The sequence below is a fragment of the Amphiprion ocellaris genome, chromosome 18, assembly GCF_022539595.1.
Source record: "Amphiprion ocellaris isolate individual 3 ecotype Okinawa chromosome 18, ASM2253959v1, whole genome shotgun sequence".
Classification (NCBI taxonomy): Eukaryota; Metazoa; Chordata; class Actinopteri; family Pomacentridae; genus Amphiprion; species Amphiprion ocellaris.
Genome location: NC_072783.1, coordinates 6032827 through 6057546, shown reverse-complemented (window position 1 = coordinate 6057546; position 24720 = coordinate 6032827). Strand labels below are relative to the sequence as shown.

At 40.4% G+C, this 24720-nt stretch overlaps 1 protein-coding gene and 1 long non-coding RNA gene across 3 annotated transcripts; one reads left to right on the top strand and one right to left on the bottom strand.

The window, feature by feature from the left end:
* Nucleotides 1–7404: 7404 nt before the first annotated feature.
* On the bottom strand, nucleotides 7405–7676 carry LOC129347347 (uncharacterized). The gene is made up of 2 exons (XR_008599409.1): nucleotides 7601–7676; nucleotides 7405–7527 (listed from the first exon to the last, which is right to left on the bottom strand). It is a non-coding gene; the product is annotated as an uncharacterized LOC129347347 (long non-coding RNA).
* Nucleotides 7677–14843: 7167 nt separating this feature from the next.
* Nucleotides 14844–23458, top strand: LOC129347214 (transmembrane protein 256-like). 2 transcript variants are annotated; one of them, XM_055004182.1, is made up of 5 exons: nucleotides 14844–14993; nucleotides 18884–18921; nucleotides 20564–20644; nucleotides 21508–21569; nucleotides 22794–22922. In XM_055004182.1, the coding sequence occupies exons 1-5, from the start codon at nucleotides 14912–14914 to the stop codon at nucleotides 22807–22809; spliced, it is 279 nt and encodes a 92-aa protein (XP_054860157.1). In that variant the 5' UTR covers nucleotides 14844–14911; the 3' UTR covers nucleotides 22810–22922. The 2 variants fall into 2 exon arrangements, with proteins under 2 accessions (XP_054860157.1, XP_054860156.1); XM_055004181.1 differs by lacking the exon at nucleotides 21508–21569 and having other exon boundaries at nucleotides 14852–14993; nucleotides 22794–23458.
* Nucleotides 23459–24720: the final 1262 nt, after the last annotated feature.

Sequence of the window (24720 nt, the reverse complement as noted above, 5' to 3'; positions counted from 1 at the left end):
CACGTCTGACCAGTGGACCAGGACCAGGTGCTAAAGTAATGATCTGATCTGAGGTGAGAAGGTTCAGAAAAAACAAGAAGGAACGTCCAGGAACCATCAGAGGCTCAGGATGTAGCAGCAAAACCTTTAAATACTAGTAGTACATGGACAGAATGTAGTATTTAAGGTGGAACAAACATTTAGAACTAGTAGTACATGGACAGAATGTAGTATTTAAGGTGGAACAAACCTTTAGAACTAGTAGTACATGGACAGAATGTAGTATTTAAGATGGAACAAACTTTTAGAACTACTAGTACTTGGACAGAACATAGTATTTAGGGTGGAATTAACCTTACTACACTGTAAATGATATTAAATTACCAAAATATTTTTGCAGTTTGAAACCTTTAAATCAGGATTTTAATGGATTTAGAAGATTTTTTGAGTTCTGTCCCGGTTCTGTCCCGGTCCTCTCCAAATCCTGTCCTGTTCCTGTCCAGGTCCTGCCCCGGTCTTTTCCGGGTCCTGTCCCTGTCCCTGTCCCTGTCCTGTCCTGTCCTGTCCTGTCCTGTCCAGGTCCTGTTCCGGTCCTGTCCTAGTCCTGTCCTGCTTCTATCCTGGTTCTGTCCTGGTTCTCTCCTGGGTCTGTCCTGGTCCTGTCCAGGTTCTGTCCCTGTCCTCTCCAGGTCCTGTCCCGGTCCTGTCCCAGTCAGCAGGTGAAGAGTTAACGGCGGTTCTCCAGCAGCAGGAGGTGCAGCAGCTCCGTGTTCTTCAGGTCTTCAGGGAAACTGATTTTCCGCTCAGAATCCTGAACATGAAGACGATGTGAAGCGAGTCAGACGGAGGACGGAGGACGGAGGTGTGGAGGACCTGAGGGACGACCAGAACAGCGTTTAGCACTCGGCTGACCTTCATCCTCCTTCATCATCATCAGACTCCACTTTCTGCTGTTCTTTCGCTCCGTTTGCTCAAAACAGATTCCAGTCGTTTAACGGAACTTCAGAGAAAAACCACATCTGACCGTCATCCATCCTTCATCCATCCATCATCCACCCTTCATCCATTCTTCATCCATCCTTCATGCATCCATCTCCATCCATCCATCCATCCATCCATCTACCATCATCCATCTATCCATCCATCCATCCATCCTTCATTCAACCATCATCCATCCTCCATTCATCCATCCTTCATTCATCCATCCATCATCCATCCATCATCCATCCATCCTTCATCCATCATCCATCAATCCTTCATTCATCCATCATCCATCCTTCATTCATCCATCCATCATCCATCCTTCATTCATCCATCTATCATCCATCCGTCATCCATCCATCCTTCATCCATCATCCATCCATCATCCTTCCTTCATCCATCCATTATCCTTCCTGCTACCAGTTTTACAGATGTATTTATATTAGGGCTGGGATTTTAACACGTTAATTTCGATTAATTAATTACAGAAGAAGTAACGTGTTAAATAAGTTAACGCATTTTTATTGCACCTTTCTCAGTTCCCTAATTTGTGGCACACCGGTAACACTGATGAACACTCCAGACCAGTAGGGGGCGGTAATGAACCTAAAATCTGCAGCATACGGTCTATGGTCTGCAGTGAAGAAGATACACAGTCCACAAGGAGGTCTGGTGAACACTGAAGGAAGATGAGACTCATTGAGCTTGTTGGGCAGAAAGTTTTCTCTTAAAAATCTTCCCGATGGCAGCTTGGATAAAAGCCTGGTTGTGTGCAAATTCTGCAACAAAGAGTTTTCTGATCACTGCAGTACTTAAAGCCGACGACATCACTTCAATGTAAAACATGTTGCTGTTAGCACCAGAGCTAACGTTAGCTACGACAGTCCTGCTAACGGTTAACGGTGTAGCCATCCCATAATAGACCACTTTAGAAGGCACTGAAAGTGATTTAGTTTACAAAAAGTCGTACAATGTAGAATATAATCGTTACAATTGCATTTTGAGTTTGCAGTAATCTGTGAATGTAGCAGACAGATGAAAAATGCAGATAAATAGAAATGAAACAAATAGTTTTGTGGTTTAAGTTTTTACACTGCCAAAGAGGCGGAGCCTCGGCAAAGTAATAAGTTAAACTACAAGAATGTCTCTTTAATAACTTAATTATAAACTTTTAGTTCATGAAAAATATTTTTGTCTATAAATAAAAATGTATATTCCTTAAAAAAAAGAACCATCAAAATGACACTATTTATCAAACCCAGAAACTATGAAACAGAATGAATCTGTGGATTTTCAACTTTCTGAAGCTCCTTGAACTACTTATGTTTATGTTATTTGCCATACAGTGGGAAAACTGAACCAAATCTAGGCCTTAAATCATCAAAATCACTTCATTTTCTTTATGTCCCATTTTAAAATTGTATTAATTTTATAAAATTTAAATTATACACACGTAAATGTCTATTCATTGATTCAACTGTCAACCAAAATTTATTTGAATTGAAAATAATTATCTGTTGTGTCAAATATGGCTGTTTGACAAAATTGTGATTCATTTCGATTAATTAATTACAAAGCCTGTAATTAATTAATAAAAATTTTTAATCGTGTCCCACCACTAATTTATATATTTATATAAACATATGTCTATCTATTTTTATATTTATATATGTATGTGTTTTATGTGACTCATCAGTTTCGGTTTCAGACACTGAAGTTATCAATGATGTGAAATTATCTGAGGAATTAAAATGTTAGAGATTAAAACTATTAAAACAACAGATGATCGATGTCTGATCAGCTCTGAATCAGAAGCTTCACCAGAAATTGATCACATTTCAGATTACTTACAGTCTGCTGCCCCCTGCCGCTCACACACCGTCACTGCGTTTCATTCAGCTGCTTGGACCGGAAGCCTCCAGATCTCACTCTGATTGGCTCGCTCGGCTCTGACATCACACAGTTTGAACTGGAAAAAGTGAAAGAAACTAAAATAAGACTTCCGGTTCAGTTAAGCGGGCTTTAAAATAAAAGAAAACTCAACAGGATGTTTTAGTGGGGTTTTTTTGGGTTTTTTTGTTGTTTTTTTTTAGTCAATGTGTTGCTTTTAATAGTAGTAAAATGAAAAGTGAGCAGATTTTGACCGTGAGATGGCTCACTGAGATGAAGAATCTCTTTTATAAGACACACATTTAATCAGAATTCAAACTATTTAAATGAGATTTATATGAGGGACAGATGGATGAAAAATGAACAAAAACTAGAAATCTGAAATAAAATGAGACAACGGAGTAACATTTGGATGATAACTGACTCTGATGTTCCAGTGAGTTCATCATTAATAAACAGTGAGTCTGTTAGAGGAACAGGTTCTCCTGGATCTCCTTCATCTGAACTGTCATCATCTTCTGGGCTTCATCAACAGATAAGAGGCAAAACTTTAGAACCACTGCAGGTTCTGATGAGCTGAATGTTCTAACTAACAGCTGATTATTCTTGTTGAAATGTCCCTCCTGGTCCTTGGAGGTTCGCTGTAGGGGTGTTTATTGGTGTTTCTTTTCCTATATGAGTCTGTGAAGGTTAGTGAAACATGTTGTACAGAACATCAGAGGACGGATCAGAGGATTGGCAGGAGCTAGATGGAGCCACCAGGTTCATTAGTGTGTAGCTGCTATTCAAAGACATAAGATAAAATAACAGAACACAGAGACCTGAATCAGGGGGTCTAGCAGGCATCAGCACATAACAAGAGATGAAAGAGCTGTATATTACAGTGGGAAATGGAGTGAAGGAGTGATGGTGAGTATCTGTAGCTGAAGGTCTGCTCTTTTCTTCATCATTCTGTTTAAGAGTTCTTCTCTTCTTCTACATCCAGGTCTGGATCAGAACATGAAAACAGCAAATAAACTGTGTCTCAGCAGATAGTTGCTCAGAAAATGTGATTAGACGTGTTTCTCCTGATGTCTGATAGAAGCTAAACTAAAACCTGTTCCTCTGTTACAGCAGTCACCTGATTTGAAACTGAAGGAACCGTCGGGGCTTTTACTGTGAAGAGGCACGTGTGTCTCGTACCGGAAGTGCCGTGAACTCGACGCTGCCGGTCAGCAGAAGGTCGGTGGACGGACGGCAGCAGCAGTCGGTTAGCGGGGAGTTAAACAGTGAACGGCTCCGTTAACCGGTGGGATTCAATCCGTGTGAGCGGGAAGCTGAGCAGCTAACAGCTAGCAGGCTAACTGCTAGCAGGCTAACAGCTAGCCTCCCTAACCCTCTCTGACCGTTAGCCGTTAGCTGGGCTAGCCGTTAGCATGCAGTGCGCTAACCTGCTGAAAAAGAGAAGTCTGGATCCGCAGGAGTCCTGGAGCTGCTCCCCGGTCAGTAACGAAGTAACGGAGTATCCGAGTACTGCTGCTGTATGTGATTTAGAATATCAAGTTTCTAAGATTTATGAGCAGAGAAGTGGAGAGAGAGAGATCATCCTGCAATGATCAGGGTTCTATAGGGTTCCGCAGAGTTCTTTAAGGTTCCTCAGTTTTTACTGATTCCTGAATATTCAAACGCTGAAATGAAACTTCAGTAACTACTAGTATATTAGAAGTACTAGTAGTACTAATAGATATTAGAACTACTACTAGTTCTAGTGTAGTATTACTATATTAGAACTACTAGTACTAGTAGTATTAATATGTAGTAGAACTAGTAGTACTTCTACTATAGAAATACTAATATATAGTAGAACTAGTAGTACTTCTACTATAGTAGTACTAATATATAGTAGAATTAGTAGTACTTCTGCTATAGTAGTACTAATATATAGTAGAATTAGTAGTACTTCTGCTATAGTAGTACTAGTAGTACCAGAGGACAGAAGAGATAAATTCTGTTTTAACTCTATAGATAAATGTTGATATTTTGGGTTCTATCATGTTCTCATTAGGAAGATTATCACTGCATTAATGTGAACTGTTCTGTTTAGAACCCTTCATTATGTTCAGTGTTGATGAGGTGAAACTTTAATTCTCTGGTGTGTTCATTTGGTCATACATGTCTCTTTGGTCATATGTGTGAGTTTTACAGCATTAATAATCAAAGTTATTGAGACAAAGTTCAGAACAAAGTCTGACAAACAGCCTCATAAACCGACCAATCAGAGCAATAAAACCATCCGTTTCCACAGCAACGCCTCCGTTTAATGATCCACCAACAGGATGTGATCACCAATAATCACCTGAATGCAGCTCATCAATCACTCTGTTGGTTAGTCAATGATCAGGTCAGTCAGCTGATCAGTTAATCAGTCACTGATGATGTTGATGATATCTGCTTACAGAAGCGGATGTGTTTGGAGGCGGAGCTTCAGGTGTCTCAATGTCCAATGGAGACGTCCCACAGTTTTCCTGTAGCCAATCAGCACCTGGGACAGCAGGTATGTGTTGGTCGTCATGATGACATTCTTTAGGTTGTCCTGTTTGAAGTGGAGGCAGAGAGTTAGGGTTAGGGTTACCAGCAGCTGTAGCTACCTCAGGCTAATTGTAGCTACCTGTAGTTAGCTGTAGTTACCTGAGGCTAACTGTAGCTACCTATAGTTATCTGTAGTTACCTGAGGTTAACTGGAGCTACCTGAAGCTAACTGGAGCTACCTATAGTTACCTGTAGCTCGCCATTAGCTTAGCAGTAGCCACCGTAAAAGCAGCTAATGTCCTGATCTGTGTTGATGTTTGTGCATCTAGTTCAGTTTCTGATTGAGTTAAAGTTAATTTGACGTTAGAAATATGTTATGCTACTACAGCTAGCTTTAGCTACACTGCTAGAGCTAGCATTAGCTACACTGCTATGCTACTACAGCTAGCGTTAGCTACACTGCTACAGCTAGCATTGGCTACACTGCTACAGCTAGTGTTAGCTACACTGCTACAGCTAGCATTAGCTACACTGCTATGCTGCTACAAATAATGTTAGCTACGCTGCTACAGATAGTGTTAGCTACACTGCTGTGCTGCTACAGGTAGCGTTAGCTATGCTGCTACACATAACGTTAGCTATGCTGCTACAAATAGTGTTAGCTGTGCTGCTACAGATAGTGTTAGCCACACTGCTAAAGCTAGCATTAGCTACACTGCTATGCTGCTACAAGTAGCATTAGCTACGCTGCTACACATAGCGTTAGCTATGCTGCTACAAATAGTGTTAGCCACACTGCTACAGCTAGCGTTTAGCCAAAGGCTAAGGGTCACTAAACTCTGTGTTAGCATTAGCCTCGCATTGTTTCCAGGGGAAACTGTGGAACATTGTGGTGTTTATTAGAACATCAGCTGCAGCTGGTACCATCTGCTAACATGCTAACCTGCTGCGCTTATTGATTGGCTGTGAGTGGTGATTTCTAGCCAATCATAGAGCTTTGGGCATGCCCACAGAGTGACAGAATTTATTTTATTGTTTAGAAAAAAACAAGATATGATTAAAAGAATGCTGATAATCAGCTGATCCCTGATCTATCAGAACATCCACCTGCAGTCACACCTGTACTGTAGTTACACGCCTGTACTGTAGTCTCACACCTGTACTGTATGTCACCTGTGGACATGATGCTGCTGTTGCTATGGTAACCTGTGTGTGTGTGCAGGTGGTCCAGCCCAGACCAGCACTGCTCTGCTGTCCCCGCTGCCTCGGAGGAGAACCGGTAAGACTGGACCCCTTCACCATGTGACCCCACACGCTACTCTGTGATTGGCTGTCGGTCTCAGGTGTGTTTGTTGTTTCAGGGTCACATTAACCACATCATGGGTCACTGAAGAGGCTCCTCCTCCTGACAGCCATCCAATCAGGTGTTTCTCTAGTACTGCTGGATGATGTCATCACAACCACGCCCACAGAGAGGACCAATCACCAGCTGATTGTTCCTACCTGGTCTGTAGATCACCTGTCCTGTCTGTTTACCTCCATGATGTGTTCAGGGACACTCCAGTGTTTAGTTTAATGGTGTTGTGTGTAGTTTGACAGAAGCTAATCAATAATCAGTGACGCGTTCACTGTCTCCTACTAAAGGGCTATTACTGTTATTTTAATGAAGATTAAATCTGTGATGCGTTCAGGAAAAATAAGCCAATCGGTTGTTCAGGATCAGTAGAGTATTAACGGGGTTTAAAGGGACTGAATGTTTTTAAATTAAAGCATAACGAGGCGTTAAAGAGTCCCGTTTGTACATTTCTATTTTTATGAGCAGAGTTTTATATTTCTACTTTAATCTGACTGAATGGAAACTGACATTTTTGATGCTTTCGGGCTAACCAATCAGAGGGCAGCGTTTCTACTGCAGACTGATTTCAAAATAAAATATTTTACTGTGAACCAGTGTCTGTTTTCCTTTGGTTGCGCAACATCTTTACACTTTGTGGATGTTTTGTGTCTTTGTGGATGTTTTGTGTGTATTAAATGAATCTTAACAGCTGATGTTGAATCATCAGAACTTTATTAAACTAAAGAACCTCACAGAACATCAGAACCGTTCCAGGAGAAGGAACATCAGCTGTCAGTCATCAGGTCTGGTCTTCTTTGCTGCAGGAGCCTCACCTGTCCAGGTAAACACACACAGATCAGCACCTGCTGCTGCTGCTGTCACCTGCTCAGGTGAGTCTGAACCTACAGTCTGAGTCCTGCAGCGCCTCCTGCTGGATCCTGCTGGTGTAGACAATCCCACTGGCCGTCCTCCTGGTCTCTGCACACACACACACACACACACACACACACACACATACACACCAAAAACTAACTTAAAGAACCTGCTTCCTCCACTTAATCAAATACATAGTTGCAAGATAAAAAGAAATCTAGCTTAATGATTTTGATCAAATTTTCAAGTTGCAAACATTATTTTTCAAGTGTTGGGTTGACATAATAATGTTGGTAATTGCATCCACTTAATATTGCATGTAATTTTGAAACAAATTTCTTAATTAGCTGATTTAAAAGTAAAAATAAATCTTGCATGAAGAGGCTAATAAACACCTCCTGCTAGTGGCTGGACAGAGGGGGTGGCAGGTTAACAAGAGGATGTATTTTGCTCATTTTGCCACAAAAGAAATGTATCAATTCAGATTTAACATTCCCATTAGCCACACACTGCTGTGTCTTGAAACTCTGACACCACTTACAAACATTTTCATCAAATCTGACACAGTGAGGCATTTTTAAATCAACGTACGATCGACTGCGTTGAATGCGTTTGAAAGATCAATAAAAAGCTGCACAGTGTTTCCTTCAATCCAGAAACTTAATATCACTGGAAACAAGAGCAGCGGCAGTAACAAGTATAGTGTGCTGAGAAAAGATTGAAGCTGATTATTTGTTTGAAATTCAAGGATTTTTGATTTTTCTTGCAAATCATGATCATTTAAGCACGAGTCCGTAACTGTTGGGGTCAGATATTCCACCGTCTTTATGTAAAGGAGTTACATAAGCGGCCTTCTACACAGTTTGAACTGAAAGGTTAAAAAAAAACACATGTTATGTGGATTTGTGCATGTTGCATTTATGGTGGTAATGCAGTTCCAGAGCTGGCAGGGTCAAAAGGGCTGCACTGCATTGTCCCATCAAAAGAATGTAACTCTGACAAAAATCACTGCAGGCTTCATGTTGTCTGTGATGGATTACACAACTGACAGAAACGAACGGAAAAGAAATGCCGCCTGAAACAAGGGGAAAAGTAAAGTAAATGAGATTCGGGCTTATGCATATTGTTTTAGTACCATTGAAACAGCAATCGTCTGTCGTCTTGATAGTGCGTTTGTAAAGGCTTTTTTCCAGCTATGAGGTAATTTGATGTAATAGTGGATTATTATGGCAGCAGGACAGCAGGGGACAGCTGGAAGTGTTGGTGTGAGCTGATTCAAACTGTAGTGAATCTGTGATGTAGAAAATGATGCCGGGGCAGTTTAAGCTCATAAAGCAAAAGGATCAAGTTACCTGCTGGAGACGTGAAGACCTGGCTGCTGACCGGACGAAGCCTCCAGCAGGAGTCAGTCACCGATCACTGGTTTTATTGATGGAAAAATGACACACGACATTACAGCCTTTTAGACAAGGATGTTTTTCTGCAGGTTTCAGGAGGTCAATGAAAGTACAGAGGATCATGTTGTTAGGAGGATCTTCAGGCTGTAAATATAGACTGAATATGAAAACTCAAAATACTGCAGCAGGCGGAAGTTGAGGAATATGAGATACAAGAATCTCAGCTTCTATCTGTGATGTTAAGAAGAAGGGAGTGGGTGGCTTCTGGAATACAGCAGAGCAAAAGCAATGCTCAGCCAGGATTAGTCCAAACTTATGACTGGTAGTGTATATTAGACTTGTAATCTCTCGTTGTGCCATATACTAAACAGTGTTCTGTTTTGTCATTTTTACAATAAATTCAATATCTAAATGCATAGATGATTAAAACTGGTTCATTTTATCATGACTACATAACTCATGTTTTTGCAAAAAGGATTTTTTAGAGTCTGTGGCTTTTTCCTTCAGGAAGAAAACTCTCTCCACATCTGTGTTTGACAGCACGGAGAAAAATATCAGACTGAGACTTTCTAATGCTTCTAATTTTCTCTCTAAGGGATCATTTTGCATGGAACTATTGCAGAATTTACAGCACAGCAGTTGGTTTTCATTTCTGAACATGGTGAGTTTGTCAAAAATGTTCTGGCTATAAGGCTACAGCTCTGAACTTCCTGCTAGGTAGCATGTGGTTGAGCCGAGTTTTAGCCACTATTTCATACTCTTTCCTTTGTCCGCAACATAAATAAAAAATTATGTAAACAAGACCACCTTTTAGGGAAATTTATGTGAGCACAGAGAGTCGGAGAGAAGCAAAAACATGTAAACACCAGATGAGTTGAGGCTGCATTGAGACACAACAAGAAAAACGAACAGTAATCTGCCTAGTTCTTGTTTATTGGTGTCAAAATGCTCCTGTAGAGTGTCCGCCATCTTTGACTGTCCCACAGTGTTACAGTTATCACAGAGCTCTGAACTGGACCCCACACAGTTAAAGCTAATCGTAATGTTAGCCACATTAGCCGCATAATTGCACTCTGGATTTCCCTATTGTTGCAGTGATGTTAAAAATAAAGTTCCTCAGAGGGTCTGGAGTGCATGAAGGCTCTTAAGTTCACTCTTGCAGCCAACAGCAGAACTTTTCCCCTGCTTTGCTTATGGCTGAGACAGTTTTGTGTCAGCAGAAGCAGCTCTAAAAAGTAAATAAACCTGAAAAAGTTCCCCTGAGAGCAGCCACAAAACAAACCACACAAGACAATAAATACTTTAACAAATGAGGATGCAGGCCTTGTGACTTTGGTGTTGACTTTTAACCTTGTTCTAAAGACAAATTCTGAAAAATACACTGGTCTGTCTCCTGATATTGAGCTGTGGCTCTCAGCTCCAAGTCTGTACTGCACACGTGATTTTCTGAATTAGCTGGCCATTGTAGTTTCTATTAAATGTGACTAAAACAGAAGAAAACACTGCACTTGTTGGGAGACTATTTCAGGGCTGCTATTAACACACCATTATTGTGCCAGATAATATTTACAGCAGCAGGACAGCGTACTGTATATAGGATGTGATTGAAACGGCGCCAGTGTTGTGTGGTAAATAAAGAACATGGTCACCCAGTGGAACCGTGTTGCTTATTCAGGAGTTTTATAATAGTTCTTGGATAACAATTGAGCCTGATGGCACTGAGGAATAAGATATTTCAGGATAAGACTGCAAAGCCAATACTTGTTAGCAGAACAAATGTGTAAGCGTTGCCTTTTCCAAATGAAACTGCATTCTCCCTCAGAGCTCAGGGTTTTGTGATACCCAGGAGGGCTGGTACCGATTAAACACAACTTGATTTGACATGAGAGTAAATGAAAGCCTTCCGTTTGGATTCTATTATGTTCTCAGCACAGGAAGGAGGAGGGGGGAGGGAGAGGGGGGGGCATAGAAAATAAACTTATTCCCTGCGATGAAACCAACTATTGCCTTGCTTGTAACCAAGTCTCCCCAGCTAGAATATTTTTTTGGCCTAATTCTGCCGGTGGCGAAATCCTATCCATTTGCATCGATCTCCTTTGAAGGAGAGATGCAGATGAGGTAACGAGCGTGCTAATTATGGCTCGTTTCGGGAGTGGGGAGCCTGCTGCAACTGCAGACTCTGAGCATGTGTGTGTGTGGATATTTGAGATTTCAAGCTTGTGCATGACTGAGTGTTTGTTTTTTGTGTGTGTGTGTGTGTGCACAAAACTGACAAACCAGACATTAAGAAGCTTGGTTGTGTTTTTGATTGTAACAACCTGCAACACCACCAGCCAGACAGGAAAATGAACTTTTTGTTTTTTGCCACGGAACAGTAATTTCCTGTGTTTGTGTGTGTTTGTGTGTACCTGAGGCTGTTTGGGTCCAGGGTGTGTGGTGTGTTCACTTCCCGCTAGCCATGTAATGGCAGTGACTGGTGCTGTCTCCCCCAGCACACAATAGCCCGGACAACCAGACAAAATGTCACCTCGACAGGCTTGTCTCTTCTATCTCTCTTTGCCTCCCCCTGCCTCTCTCTCTCTCCCCCTCCATTCTTTCCTCTTTGCTGAAAGGGATGAAATGACATGGACTAGTGACAGAGCCGAGCATGAAAAGCTGTGACCACCAGGCCACAATACGGACATTTGCGACTAAACATCTCGCAGACATGAAAGCGCCCCAACAGATAGATAATTGGCCATGGTTGCAGCTTCTCAAGTGAACTGAAGACAGCGAAGGCCGGCAACCATCAAAAACAATCAAGGTTAATGGAGAATTTCAGAAACGTTGGGCTCTTTCTAAGATCTCCTTATCGTGGGGAGGGGAGGGAGGGAAGCACGCCACTCAGCAGGCGAAGCTTTTCGGCTCCAGAAAAAAAGAGGATTTTTTGCTTGCAGGGGTAGCCGTGCTGTTTTTGATGTTTGTTTTTTTTTTCACTTTCAGACAAGAGAAACTCGTGACAGTGGAGGATGACACTTGTGACATTTCAAACAGCATCACGACGCAGAGAGCAATCATTCAGAGTTATTTCTTGATAATAATCTTCGGTGGTCTCGCCTCCACCTGCAACTAGCAAAACAAAGCAGGATTTTTATTTTTATGTTGACGAGACAGCCTGCCTCCTGCTTTATTTGCCTTGAATTCTTTGGAGAGCAAAGATGCATTACCACCAGATATATCTCGCTAACAAGAACACAAAATTGGATTTTCAAGAACAACCCCACTGGCAGTACATTAAGCTGGAGAGGAACGAGAGATTCCCAGGTGTTTTTAAATGTGGAAATGGATGGCACATTGTTGCGGCAATTCTTGTTTTCTTTCTGGATGAAAGAATCCTTCTTTGTCATTGTCATGCAGCTGCAAGAAAAGGGGCTGCACTATTATCATGTCAATGTGCAGGCTACATTTTGGAGTAAGTGCACTGCAAAAACTCAAAATCTTTGCAAGTCTATTTGTCTTATTTTTAGTCAAAATGTCTCATCCCACTTAAGATAAATTCACTTAACAAGTGACATTTCAGCAAGATGAAGGGACTTGGTTTTAAGACAATGCATCTTAAATATCTTGTTAAGAGTCAAACAATCTTGAAATTATCTTGTTTTGAGTTGTATTTTACAAGAAAACTCAGAATAAGTTTAATACATTTCAAGTTAGGAGGTTACATGAAAGCAAAATTCTATTTTTGAGGTGAAAAACTGCTATTTTTTTAAGCATGTCTGGCTTATTTTAAGACAGTTTTCCCCAGCTAATATTAAGATCTCAATATTCTAAATATCATATCTTATTTCAAGAAATCTTACCGAGCCATTTTTCAATTGTTCTATTGGCAGATTTTTTTCACTTATTTCAAGGTAAAATTTCCTTGAAACAAGTTTTTTTTCTTGTTTTGAGAGGGGCTTTTTTTCCAGTGAGGCCTCTCCATTTCCCCGTAAAGCAAATAATGTTCTGCTTGACTGTTTGTGGTCGTTGTGAGGGCTGGATGTGTCCTCGGACAGGAGCTCCATCACGATAAGTACAGCCCAGGGGCGACCAATCCAAGGAGATCAGACACACTACATGGCACACACTTCTGCTCAAACACTGCGAGGACTGGCGAAGACTGAAGCGGTCACCGGAGAGCAGAAGAGAGGACAGGCAGGCGGCTCGGCTGAAGTGAGATGGATGTTGGCTCTTGGAGGAACCTCACAGCGCCGTGCTGCTGGGACTTAGAGATAATTTGCTGCTTGTCTGCGGGAACAAGATGTAAAGCCATACTTTATTGTTGTCCTTGCCGCTCCTTCTACCACGGGCCAGAATGGAAATGACCTGTGTGTGATTGGACTGTGTGCAAAGTAAGCAAACATCCTTCCGCATACATGCAGGCGGTGCTGCAAATCATGCCAACAGGAGGTCCAAATGTGCATGAGCGTATGTGACGGATGGCGGAGCCCTGCTCAGGTTCAGTTCACAGTTGATGATGACAGCTTCTGACTCGTAAGGCCTATTTTTAATTAGCTACATGGTCATTAAAATGTGTTAATTGTATGCATTGTGTTAATGCTGTGTCAAAGTCAGCTAAGGACGAGGCTCGGCGGAAACTGCGGTTTAGCGACTCCAGTAATGCAGTGTGACCCTGTGCAATTTCAAAATGATAATTGGAAGAAGTCCCCCTGCCCCCTCTGTGCAAGCACACACACACACACACACACACACACACACACACACACACACACACACACATGCGCGCACTTCATCCATCCACAAACTTTGGCACATGAGAAAGCAATACAGCTCCCCCTTTTGGCAGGATCTCTACAGGGATTAGTGTGTTTACATCAAAGGGTAACATCAGAATTAGTCCACAACACATTCACCAGGCAGGAAAATGCATCAAACATAACGGGTAATTTTCCAAAGCACAGAAATTCACCGGCGTTTCCAAAAATATGCAGATAAATTACAAAGCGTTGCACAGAATGCACCCTCCGCACCGTTAAGTTTATCGTTCGGTGTAATGTGGCGGTTTGGTGATTCTGAAAAAGAGGCAGCATAAACTCGTCTCTAAAGCTCAAGCAACCTCTCTGTGGAGAAAATTAATTATTTATACGAATGCATCACAATACTATAACTCAGCCCTGCCTTGACTAATGCATTTTAGATGGGAGGTCCTCAACTCAACAAGAAGTGAAACATAAGAATGTTAAATTTCCTTTGCGTTTTGCACAGTGAAGGTCAATGTGCATCAAGTGTAGCTACAACAGGATCAGATTTAGCAACAAAAAAGAACTGCTTTTGAATGTTTACTCTGCAATTCTGCTCTGCAATTCTACATAAAAGCTGTGAAAGTCAACAGTGACCATCAATAGGAGCATGAAGAGCCTACGCTCACATGCACGGCCTCAAACAGGAAACCTAAAGGCATAACAATGACTGCTCAAGTGTCATGTCAGTCAGATCTGCTCGGTGGAGTTCTGAAATTTGCCCCGTGGGGCTGAAACTGTGGCACGACAGTCGCCATTTTGGTTCAAGTCTCCCAAGCAGATGTGCCCGGAAGCTGGAAGCCCTGGAACGAGCGCGGCTCCATACAACAGCGGTGCGGCGTTCAGGAGCTCACGGGAGTGTCGTAATTAGGAGAACACACGGAGCTCTCGCACAAGTAGCCAAGAAGCGAGACCTTTGTCGAAACTCAAATTAATGCGAAGCGAAGTGTCATATTAGTTAAAGTAATTGTTTAATATCTTTTGCTAGCATTTTGGCATATGTGTTCTGTTTTAGCCTTGTTGTTGTTACTTTATAATGCTATAGCTAACTCATAGGTAGCTAATGGTCCGTAAGAAGCGATTTCAGAGCACCGAAGGTATAAAAAGTTCGTGAACGCAACATTACGGTTACTCGTCTTCCGGTTGTTGGATAAACGCAGCTACGCAACATGAACGCTTCTGTTGTGGTCCGAAGGTTAGCGGCTCTGTCCGGGGCCTCGGCGGTGGCAGCTGGGGCGTACGGAGCTCATGGTAGGCGTAAACATTAGCTTACTCTCCGTAACTTTCTAATTCAGCAAAATAGTGAACGGAGTCAGGGAGGACTAGCATGCTAGCGTTTACCTTCTCCAGACTCCATATCAAAATATGGCAATTTAAAGTTCGGCTACTTACCGCGCGGCTACCTAAAGCTAAACTACCAATATGTTGACTGTTGATAATCTTTTACAGGCTAATCTTTAATTCGGCTTCCTAACTAACTACCAGGCAGCGCGTTATGTCCCTAAAATACACAATTTCGTAATGAAGGTGACCCGCCTCCCCAGAGTGTCATGGTAGGTGAATGGGAAACATACTAGAGTTAAGATCTTGAAACATTAGAGGCATATTTCACCCTGATAAGTACACAGTTACTAAATTAATCCAATACTAAGGTCATTCTACTTCCACATTAATACCACAGTGCGTGCTGTCTAGCTAGACCAGTTGTTTGCTTTTTAATTAGTCTTATCTGTGTTGATTTACAGCTGTAATCATGTGTCAATGTGTGCTTTGGAAATTGAATTTTTCATACATGATCCGCCTTGTGGCAACAGCACTATACAATCACTGAGCTACACCACGGTCACCAGTTTAAACTACCAGCTGGACTGAGATTGGTGCATCATAGAATAGGTTTGTTTAATAGTAATTTGGGTGATTGAGCATTTAAATAGTCCAGTAGGAGACTAAAATGGCATAATACAATACCTCAAATATATAATAAATTTGCTGTCTGTGTTGCTAATAAAACAACACCAAAATCCCTCTTCATGTTTGGCCTAATGACATGACAGCTTATCTACAAAGAGATAACTCTTCCTCTGCAGCCTCTATCTCATAGTTTTCATCTTTTTTCGATTTAAAAAACTTCACATCCACGTCCTTCAAGCTTTGCCTTGAATTAGCCGGCCAGTTGCCATCGGATAGCAACAATGACGAACCCTCTAACGCAGGAGTCACCAACCTTTTTGAACCTGAGAGCAACTTCAAGGGTACTGAGTAGTACGAAGGGCACCTCGTTTGATACAAACTTCCTCAATAGCAAACTTGCGCCATCATCTTTAAACAATAATAATAATAATGAAAATAATATGTAAAAAGACTGATCACATTTATGTTAATTATTCCTTACAATAATTATGAACAACGATTTCCACAACAATGACGGTATGAAACACACACACACACACACACACACATATATATGGAAATTTGTTCCATTATTTAAAAGTCAGAGGTATCCCATGTCTGAAACTTGGCAGTTTTGTATGAATCAGCATATTTGCAGCATTTTGTTCAAAATCACACCAGTTACATTTCTGTACAAATTGTCACTTCTAGCATTTTTAGGAAATGATTAACTGTCATCAAACCATGCTTCATTTGTACAAACTACCACCTTTGTAACATTTTTGAACAATTCATGAACTCTGTCCCATGTTTGTACAAATTATCAGTTATGTAAGAAAAAAAATCAACTCTTTCACATTTTGAAATGAATCCTATCACATTAGTACTAATCACCAGCATTTTTCACCAGCATTGCAACATTTTTAACAGATCATAACAACAAATCATTACATGTTTTCAACAAATTATTTTTCACATTTTTGTGTAATGGCACGGTGTTTTGAATGACAACATGTTACCTCTTTCTTTGTCTGTAAATGTGTGTTAGTGGGAAGCCTGGCATTGCAGAGCTTATCATGTCTTACCTTTACCTTGCAGCTCACAGTTCAGATGGTTCAGTTTCCCAGTGATGTCCGTTAAAAATGCAAGGGCAAGAATCCACTCAGTGTCCTCAAGCAGCAAGGTGTCTTCCCCTTTGGATTGCATCAACTCTTTGATTTCGGCCAACAGTGACAAAAAACGCTGCAAAACTGTTCCCCTGCTGATCCATGGGGTTTCTGTGTGTAGTAACAGGTCACCATGTTCAGCTGACAGCTCCTCCAGCAGCACCTTCAATGTCCTGGTTGTTTGGCTTTGGAGCCATTTATGATCTTCACGACACGAGTCATCACATGATCAAATCCGGCCACTTTTGTACATACATATGTCCTGCTGGTGAATGATGCAGTGGTAATGTAGGAATGTTGGGAAGTCTGGATCACCTCTGCATCGTACAATGAAGCCTGCATGGCGACCCGTCATGGAGGAGCCCTGTCCGTCGTCACTAAAACAAACTTTTCTAATGGTACATTTTTCTCCACGAAGAAACTTTTCGCCGCGTAGTAGATGCCAAAGCTGCCTTTAAGTCCTGGCTTTTCCTGTCCGTAGTGCGCATACAGTCTATGTGATACCAGGTGGCTAGTTAGCATGGAAGCTTTGTAGCGGCTAAAGTAGTGTCTCTGCACATTGTGCCACTTTGCCGATGCAATAGTCGCCCCGCAAATAGGACACAGACTTTTACCTTTCACTGTCATGAAAAAGAACTCTTCCTCCCAGTCATCGTGAAAATAGTGTTTTCTCTTTCACTTCTCTTGTCAAGTTTTGGGGGTAAAAACCACATCTAGCTTCCCAAAGTGTCTGCGCCCGGAAGCTTCAGCAAAGAATGACGTGGTGGTTTGACATGCGCAGTAAACTTTGACTCCGACAAGGTCACAGTTCATTTACACCGAAGACATTTTTGTTTTAAAAAAATAAATAAATAAATAAATAAATAAATAAATAAATTATAATAAATATTGTAATTTCAAATCTGCATTAATGTAAGTATTTTTGATTTAAAAAGAACAGCAACTATAATTTTTGTAAGGAATTTCATGGTGACTAGTGTTATTTTCAGAGCATGTGTTGCGGGCAACTCACATGGTCTCTGCAGGCAACCAGGTGCCCGCGGGCACCGTGTTGGCTACCACTGCTCTAACGGCTGTGCTCACAAAATGTTGGAGTGCCAATTAGATCTGCTGGTGGAATAACACAGAAGAAACAAAATATATGTATCAGTGATATTGTCTTATTTTGAAAGGTTTTAAAGAATGATCAGAAGGACAGATGAATTGATTCAAGGCTATCAATATCATTTCAGATGCCCAGTGCCTGTTATAACACTGGCCTTAATCACCAGTCGGGCTCTGGAAACAACCAAAACCACTATATATCTGCTGATATTAGGGCTCACTGAACCACAACACCCAGGCTTATAAGGAGTTTGTAGATACCTAACATAGATAGGTGTAGGGGCTTAGCAGTTTTTGAAAACAGCAAAATTTTGAATGTTACGCCTTGATAAAACTGCCATGTCATTGTTTTCATACTATTTTTTTTGTTGAAGGACTGGTTTTGTTCATGTGCAGTAGGTCTGCACTTGTGTTTTCACCACATGAACACTACTGCTGTTGTAGAGTGGACATAAATTTTGTTCTGTGCATACTAATAGACTCGAACAGAGGATGAAATTTACTTCCAGTTGATGCAGAAGGTGCAACAATGACCATATATGATCATGTTTTCTTGAACCGATGATAATCTTGGCAGCAGCATTTTGAACCAACTAAAGGGAAACTTGAGTAGTACCCACGTAGAGCATATTTCAGATGTCAAAATGGAAAAAAGAAGCACTAACGGATGTGAAGGATCTAATTTTTAAAATTAACATAAGGCGAAAGAATCAGGACTGAATAAGAGCCGCACCAGTCTATAGCCGTTATCTTGTAGAACCATTTTCCTGGTTTCACAAGAACTACTGGAAGCCTCATGGCTTCAGAGGATTTGTGATCCATAAAGAAATAGTTATTAAAATGATGTGTGCAGGACTCATGGGAAGTCATTAAACTTATCATCACCCTGTGTCATATTTAGTTCATATGTGATTATATGTTACATTTAATTTCCATACTGCACCATTTCATTTTTTCTGTTCCATATTTTTTTCCTTTTAGGTTTCAAAAACAGTGACCCAGATGACTACCAGAGAGTGGTATGTAAATAGAAGAAATTCTGTTGATGTTTTTTTGATGCTGTTTCAATATTAAGAAAGTCTTTGCACATTGATATCGGCTGTCTGACTCCCCAAACCATTTATATTAAATGTTTTGATAACTATAAAGCGACACCCCCAAAATCTTGCAGGTTACATTTGAAGGTGAACCCAGAGGAATGTATTTACATGGGAAGTGAAAGAAAGCATGATTCTAGATTTTGTGTAAGGATGGCGACCTGAATACAACTGGAATTATGAAAGAATATGCCTATAAATACAGGGCAATAATATTTAGAAGAGTTTTTGTAACTGAATTTATTACCTGCCTGAAAAAACACTTTATTTTAATGTCACAAGTATTGGTTGTAAAAAGTAGTTTTCAAACTGAAGAGTTTGAAAACATTTACTCCCGTGGATTTGACAGACCACAGTTTTATAATTCAGAGGCTGCTGACTGTCAGAGAGTCCAGAGCTAGGTAATAAATAATAGAAATAATGGCCATAAGTAAGAAATTAACATCTGATGTGAAGAGAACCAGTAGAGAAAAGGGCAGTAGTCTTGCTGAATGACCAGTGTTGGATAAGTGCTACATCTCAATACCCTAAAGATTGCTATTACATCACAGGATATTACAGCACTAGTATTGGCTATTCAATATTGGCACATGAGAGAGCTGACTAATTTAGAAGTTTGTAAACATGAAAGAGTTGCAGTTTGCACAAGTGAAAAATGTAAAGTAATTCACAAAAAAGACGAATTTTCTAAACCCAAACTCGTTACCTCCCACTTGAGGGAGACATGTACTTACATAGCATAATATGAACCATTATGATAGAAAAGCAGCTTCAAGAGCGCTCGAAAAGTCTACTTTTTCATCTGAATATCTGCTATTATGTCTTACAAAACATATAAAATGTGCAGGGCATTTTTAAATGATATTTTGCAAAAAAAGACATCAGTGTAAATTTAGAAACCAATTTCCCCATATGTTGCTTTTTATGCATTAATTGTATAGTAATTTATCTATTTAAAGTAAAGGCTGTGGAGATACATGGACGACTGCTGCTTTACATAGTGTTTTACTTTACTAGATTGTTGTGTGATTCTGGAAACTGTTGAAGGTTTAGCACCAAAGTGCTGCACATAAAAGTATTTTTGCAGGTTCGACAGTGTGCAGGAGGCTGTTTACAACTTTTGATACATCTCTAAAAACATTTTCTGCTTGAGTGAACTTGCTGCTGATCATCATCTTGATTTAAAGTCACTGTAGAAACACTTATTCACTCACAGCAAGCTAAAAAGTTGCTAAAAGATCATTTTTTCTCACTTGTTGAATTGCACTATTGATCTGGAAACTTTCTTAACCTCAAAAAATAGTAAAAGGTTTCTCTTTCAGAGTAAGATCTGTCCCTTGTGTCATTAGAGAACTTGCCCTAATTGATGAAAATGGTGTAATAGGTGTCTGATAGCGGCCCTTCTACATTAGTGGCTCATTACGTCTCCTCTTATAATCCATTCACACTCCATAATACTAGCCCTTTTCAGGCCTTTCCAGAAAATGTTTGATTGAGCTGAAGACTGATTAGAGAGAGCTGGATACTTCTGAAAGCTCTGCCTTTTGTGTATGTGCCTTTTCAGCTATTTGAAACTGCCAACAAGTACCATTTTTACCACAGCCTGGCCCTGCTGGGAGCTGCCCACTCTGGCAAACCTGCTGTGGTGAGTATGGACGCCTAATACCATCTCTGAGGGATGGAGGTACTTAAGTATGCTTTGAAATGGAACCAGTGTGTTAGTGTCACTCTGGTCTTTTCTGTGTGTCTTCACTCACAGAAGCAGTATTCCTTTGGGCCATAATTACAGAAGATGCTGTTTTGAATGAACTCAGCCTTATAAACAGCAATGGACACTTTTAAAAACTTTTGAATGAATATGGAAAGACATGTTATGGGGAAAAATGCAGAAGAATCAGCCCATGTTGTGGAGTTTAAGCCTAAATATTAAAGTGGCAATCTGTCTGTGAAATCACTGCTGTTTGTCAAATGAAGCACCACTGATGAGATTATATTAAAGTCCTTGCATGCCCAGTTTTACACACTGGTTGTATGTGGTGACGTTCCCGTACAAAATCACAAGAAGTACACAACGGTAGGTGTTCCATGACCAAGCAGTTATCTTTCTCATAAGACAACACTCCTCTTTCCCTTCATATGTGGTGATGTTTTATTGTTACTGAGGCATGACCCATATACAGACAGTGAACTGACCCTAGCCTGTTACCGGGGTTGGGTTCCCAGAGTTTTCAAAAGAATCATTACTATGTTTTATTTTAATTCTGCTTATCAGTTCCTAAACAAACTTCACAAATGCTAGTTTCAAGTACAGAGTGAGCTGCAAATACCTAGCTTAAATCTCCAGTTATCCATCTGTACCATTAAGGCCAATTCATGCTTTCTTTTCCCACAAGGGTATGTGTGACGTAGATTTTCGCTTGCACATAAATCCGCAAGTATTTGGCAGACCTTTAGAATAGTGTTACTTTTAAACTGACAACTAAGTAAGGAAAGTATTTGGTTTTACAGACCGTTTGTCAGACCGGTCACGCCCCTCGCCGTCCAGTGGTCTCTGGAGGATGGAATCCCAGGTATGCGAGAGGGTGAAGGCCCCCTCATCCCGGTTCATGGAACTGCTAGTCTGCTTCCTGATCTCTATGGCCTCCTTGATTCATCCACAGATTCTGACAGATCTGTCAGACTGCTGTCACTGGGATTACAATTACTTTATCTAGTTCTGTGTTTGTAGTGGAGTTTCACACAACTCTGCTTTGAATAATGCAGGATGCTGTAGTATTACGACAAAAACAGAATCTTTCCTTCTCTTCTGTGGCAGCAAGCACAGCAACCCTATGAAACAGATCTAGAGATTGCTACTTTAAACTTCCACCTTCTGTATTTCCTAAGAAACCGATATTCTCACATCCCCTGGCACGTCTTCATTTGTATTTTCAGCCCCCATATTGGCACACCTCCCCTGTTTTATAATGTTATTTTAGGCTGGCCTGTAATAGGAGAACTTGGATATGTGCAGAGATGGTGGAGTAGATTAATTTGGAATTTGTTTCAGAGGAAAATCGATGCACAAATTGGGTTGTAAATTGGTATAAGCCTGATGTTTATTATATTAACTGATGAACATGACCAATCGCAGTTGAAAATGTATGAAAGCTAGTTAGCAAGCAAGCAAAGAGATCAAATAGGTCCTTTTTAAAATGGCAGAAACAGAACTGAATGGAGAACAGTGTTGGTAAATGGTTGGTAAATGGTTAAATGGCCCAGTTTTCTGACACAGCAAGTGGTAGCAGTTTGAATGTGAATTCCACTAAATGCACTGAAAATGTACTGGCAATTTCAGAATCACTCCGTGCATGGGCATTTTTTAAACAGTGTTAAATAACATCCAATTTGAAATAATTTTCAAAAATCCTTGGAAAATGGCGAGAGGTGTCATTGAAGGGGCACTTCAGCTTTTCTGACAGCGATGTGGAGGCTGAAAAGGTTGCCGTGCTCCACACTGAATGAAATATGGTGCATTGTCAGAGTTAAAAGGATGCTTTGAAACCAGAGTGGAGGCAAACATTTGGCCTTGGCTGCTGGAAGGTTTGGACAGGCTGATTCACCATCCCCAACTCAGTTTGCGTCTTTTCTGCGGCGTTATGTGACTGGAGGCAGGCTGTATATTTCCACTTCACATTCATAGATTTATGTGTATGTCTTGATTTGGGAAACTTTTCTGTGTTCTTCCACCGTAACTCTGAAAGCTTCTTTGTACAGTTGTAACCTTACTGATTAAAAATGCTGTTTCCCGACAGGCCGGTACCATCCTGATCGCGGGCATGGGGATGTTCTGTGGTGCTTTGTACCACCAGGCTCTGACAGGGGACCCCGGCCTCCGCAAAGTGGCTCCCATTGGGGGCGTCGCTATGATCGCCGGCTGGCTGGCCATGATTCTCTGAACTGTGACAGCTCACGTCTTCTCCAAGGGGCCACCATGTGACACTAAACTGTCAGACTGCTAATGGATGAACTGGAGAGCTTGTAAGAGTTTGGCTGAGGGGCAGCACTGAGTTATAATGTCACCCATCCATCCCCTGCCTTGGGCTGTGGGTGTCACCAGGAGATAAGGTCACAACAGGATTATCACTTTTCGACCATTGCTGTCTGTTTCTGACTGAGGCCCTTTGATGAGTTAAACTGGAGAAGAAGAAGAATTTATTGCTTCAAAATAAAATGCTGTGAATTGTTTTTATCTTTAGTAGCATTTTAGTGTTGCACTCAGAAAGAAAATCATTAATAAGCTAACATACTTTTCAGTAATCAAGTATAGTCTTGTAATTATTCTGTTTTTACTGTATTTTCCCCTACTGCAGTAAATACAGTTGATATGTATCTGTATATTTAAACAGCATAGGTGGCCAAATAGAGTAAAAATGAATGCGAAGGATTTCAGTTCAAATAAATATTTTTTATTACGCAACTTTCATGTAGCTGATTATTGTCCCCAGAGGGAGATCTTAGTGGTTTTACTATCTGCTTTACTTTAGCCATAATGAGGTGGAGAGTTGTGGCTTTCTTATGAAATAACTCAACAACTACAGCATGAGTTGCTATACAATTTAGCACATATTATTTAGGGTCTACAGACCATAAATCCAATACTGATTCACTGATTTCTCTGTTATTGGCACAAGAGGTTTTAATTTATCTACTGTTAGTCTTATCGGGTAATTTTTTGAGGAAAGAATTCATACTTGAGTCTTTTCAAGTTTGTAATTTACTCTCAGATCGTGTAATCTTCTCTTTTACATAAAATTATAGTTCTCTATTGTGTAAGCTAACAATTTCAATTCATTCCCAAACCTTTCATTTGGACTTTTGTAACCAATGCAGCTATTTGGTCACAAATAGGCCTACAAATACTATGACAGACAGGCAAATAAACAAAACACCACAGGCCAAAGTTAGATAGGCTTGGGAAAATCAGCTCCTTCTGAAAATGAACAAATGGTTCAGAAAGTGAACTATGCTGTTTTTTTGATCCATTTGACATTTCTCATTCTTCAGAGAAATGTGCTTAGTTGAAATTTAAAAATTCTACATGGATCTTCTGTTTTGATTGAATGGTCGCTCTTGATCATGCATTAAACATCAGTGGTTAAAAAGTAACTAATACTTACTCATTTTTGAGAAGCATACTTATTTTACTCTAGCTTTTTTTTTAAACACCAGTAGTTTTACTTGTTGAGTGATACATCGGTGATGCAACACTGCTCCTACTTGACGACACATTCAAAAAAATGTCTGGGCTCAACAAAAAAAATAATAATGATACGGTTTGCATCAATCTTGTTGAGCTATGAGAACTCTAACTCTGATATTTTGTTCAACCAACAAACTAAGTCGTTTTTCCCTCTCCAATCAAAGGTATTGTTCACTTACCACTTTTAAGTTGATTATTCAGGAAAATAAAATAGTTCCAGCTTGCATTTCAACATTCTTTTCAAAGAATGTGTAAGTGTTATGTACTTAATTACCATAATAGTGAACACCAGTTTAAAAAGTGGTCCACTGTTTAATTGATGAGGGAACCTAAAATACTGACCTCAAAGTGGTAAAAGGTTAAGTCATCAAATGGATTTCATCAAGTTACCTTAACTTGAATCTAGTTTAAAACCAACTAATGCAGAAATTTGAGTGTAAATTACACACAATATTAATTTGATACAATTATCAACATTA